Here is a 3,309-nt window from a genome sequence, read left to right on the forward strand (position 1 = left end):
ATTTCAGCTTAACAAGGATTCAGATCAAGAAATTTATTATTCAAATTCTGTTTTATGAACACTGATGAACTGTGCATCGGTTCCAACAAGTAAAATTTTGAGCACTGAAAGCAATGAATGGGACATCCGCCTTAGAGGTCCGCTCTGGCACAAGGACTTCATATTCCTGCATGTAGCATTTAGTTTTGGAATTGAGCAAGCGGTATAAAAAAGTGCCAGAACAAATGGTTCAAGCTTCTACAAAAGTGTATAATTTATATAGCAGCATATGTTAGACAAACTTATCCATTTTTCATCACAACTATTTCTTTGTAATTAAGGTGACAATATAAACAGTGACTTATTTGAAACTTAGAGTACTACAGCTGATTATAACTCACAATGTTAATCAACTAGCCTTCCATTACAAAATCATACTAAAAATTCTTGTATAAAACAATTTTAAAACTTTTATTAAAATATATGTTATGCAAACAAAATTAAATTAAGTCAGACTCCACATCATTATTGGTCATACAAAACCGTATTCAATACTAATCGTATGTAGTCATCTTCATTAACTTTACCATCTTTGTTTAGATCAGCGTATTCAAACATTTCAGCCAGTTCTTCATCATTTAAGTTCTCCCCCAGTTGTCTGCTAACAAGCTTCAAGTCATCTAGAGTGAGACTATTTTTTCCAACACCACAAAATAAACGAAATGACTTGCGCAAATCCATCTCGGTATCTTTTTCACCAATTTTCAATTCCATCAGCTTAACAAAATCATTGAATGATATACGTTCAGTGTTGTCCTCGTTGATTTTAGCAATCATTGCCTTAATATCGTCTTTCCTTGGTTCAAATCCCAAAGCACGAACAGCGACTCTGAGATGATTATCACGCAGAATACCAGTACAATTTGAATCAAGTAAATCAAATGTTTCCTTCATGTCAAGAAGTTGTCGATCATCAAAACGAAGTTTGTGTCCAATCTTTTTGGCTTTGCAAGTCTCAAAATCACTATCCATCGATGTACCTGATTCATCGTCTTCATAGTTAGAACGTTCTTCTAAATACCTCTGTAATATCTTTTCAGGAGTGATGGACTTTATTGGGGGAGCTTTTTGACGTTTGCGAGTATTGCTTGCAGTTGACATTTTTAATCAAAATCAATCAAAACTAAATTAATCGTTTAGAATAGTTTTAAAAACTGAAAAACTGATGTCTGATTATGATTAACAAATATAGCCCGATTATGAAACCTATCTGGTATACAAATTTTTATTTTAACATACTAACATACAATTACGTATACCTATTTATTTTTCTTGACATTAAATAAATTAATTGGTTACTTAGATGAAAAGTACATAATTCAGAACAAGTTATTAAATAATGTGAAATCATTTACTATATCATATAAACAAATGAAGCGATTACGTTAATTTAATTTAAAAGACAACCGTTTTTATACAATAATTGCTTTAATTCATGAACGAGTCACTGAAGTTAAATACGATTTATTTATTTTCTTTTTTGTGATGTAGAGGTGGAATGCTTTACGCACCGTCAGACCAACCGTCGTCGAAATGGTGGGCCCGTCTCCCTAACATTAGCAATATTAATAATATAATGTTATACTAATAGTATACGGACGAAAACACCCCCTCTTCGGTGAGCGGTATTTCTCCACGGAACTGCCTTCAAATTACTTGGAAGACGATCTCTTTCATGTTGGCATTTCAAGCCATGCTCTTCCGATTTTTGTTCTGCTTCCAGACCTATACTATTTTACCGCATTTTCTTGGTGTCTGCACTATTTATTTGCCTAGTTTCGGGTTCTTCTTTCTAAATTTTATAGGATAACATCAATAAATTATCAACAACAACAGTGAATTTTTTTTATTATTGCATTACTGAAGACTTACAAAAGTTCTAAATTACTGAGGATATATGATAGAATTACAAACAAATAATAAAAAAATTTATAAAAATTTAACAGGACATTTCAAGTTAGTGATCACATAGACACTTTGAATAGCTTTTTAATTATTCTTCAATTAATTTCTTTAACGACAAAGTAATAAAATGTTTATAAGAAAAAATAGCTTTCAATATTTTTAACTTCGGCAGCAGAGCTTAATGATCATAACAATTAAAATGTTAACTCTTTATTGTCTTTATGATTTACCAACTTCCAAAATTTTCAACTACGAAAAAACAAAATCATTTAGAACCATGAAAATATCTAATTAAGGATTTTAATCAAAATCCGTGAAGACACAGAATCAAAACATTTTAGCCTGTGACTAAAATAGTTTTACAGAAAAGAAATTTTATTTCCAAGTCGATTAAAATTACAAAAGTTTATATTGAAGATTGAAATTTTTTAAGAAAAAACAGATATTACATAGTATACATATAATAAGGCAACGGATGATGACAGAGACACTGCAGAGTCAGCTCATTTAGCGGGCAAGTAATATCCGCTTCACTTAACAACTATCCATGTTAAACATCAAAAAGAACCTAAAAAGTTGAATTTTACTTTCTTAAATTGCAACTATTGCTCCTTTTTCTCAACCGTTTTATCTGCCACAGACTCAAACTGAAGTCCATTTGAATGTAAATTGTCTACACTCAACCGCCTACGAATTACATTTCAACCGCAATTTCACTTTAAGCAGCTGCAATGATTTGGTTCCGCGTCCTTGTTGGCAACTCTGTGCCAACAAGAAAATCAGCATCGAGGTAGTTATTATGGAAGCAATTCCATCCGGATTGCAACGCAACGCAGCGCAGCATTATTCGAACTACTGTGCCGAAGTTGAATCATTTTGTTTATCTCTTCTTCTTACTCTTTTTCCTTAAAATTTTTTAAGAATTTAAATATTATTTAAATAGAGCTTCTTTTAAATTATTTGTATTTAACTTATTTTTAGCCTTTTTGTTAACGGAATTATTGATGACCGGATTTCCACAGGTTCTCAGATTATTTCATATAATATTAAAGTATTCATAAATAATTTATTGATTAATATACCTCCGCGTTACAATTGGCTCTTCTATTTACAAACAAAAATTGGAAATTAGTTAACTAATTATTAGTTATTTATTAGTAAGCATTATGAGGATAAAATCTCAATTCCAACTTCAACTTAATAGCTGTCGACTAATTATAGTACTACATTACATTGCAAAACAAAATCTTTACACACTATCTGTCCGAGATTCTATTCTATCCGAAAACTATTCAAAACAAAAGAAAAGCTCCTCCTTTCACAATGCCTGACTATTTGCAAAGATAGTGATATTCAAAGGACAAA

General features: G+C 31.1%; 1 protein-coding gene across 1 annotated transcript; it reads right to left on the reverse strand.

The window, feature by feature from the left end:
• Positions 1–504: 504 nt before the first annotated feature.
• LOC119675090 (caltractin-like) lies at positions 505–1,140 on the reverse strand. The gene has a single exon (XM_038086277.1). The coding sequence runs from the start codon at positions 1,138–1,140 to the stop codon at positions 505–507; it is 636 nt and encodes a 211-aa protein (XP_037942205.1).
• Between the last annotated feature and the right edge of the window lie 2,169 nt (positions 1,141–3,309).

Source organism: Teleopsis dalmanni, chromosome 2 (genome assembly GCF_002237135.1).
Source record: "Teleopsis dalmanni isolate 2A chromosome 2, ASM223713v2, whole genome shotgun sequence".
NCBI lineage: Eukaryota > Metazoa > Arthropoda > Insecta > Diptera > Diopsidae > Teleopsis > Teleopsis dalmanni.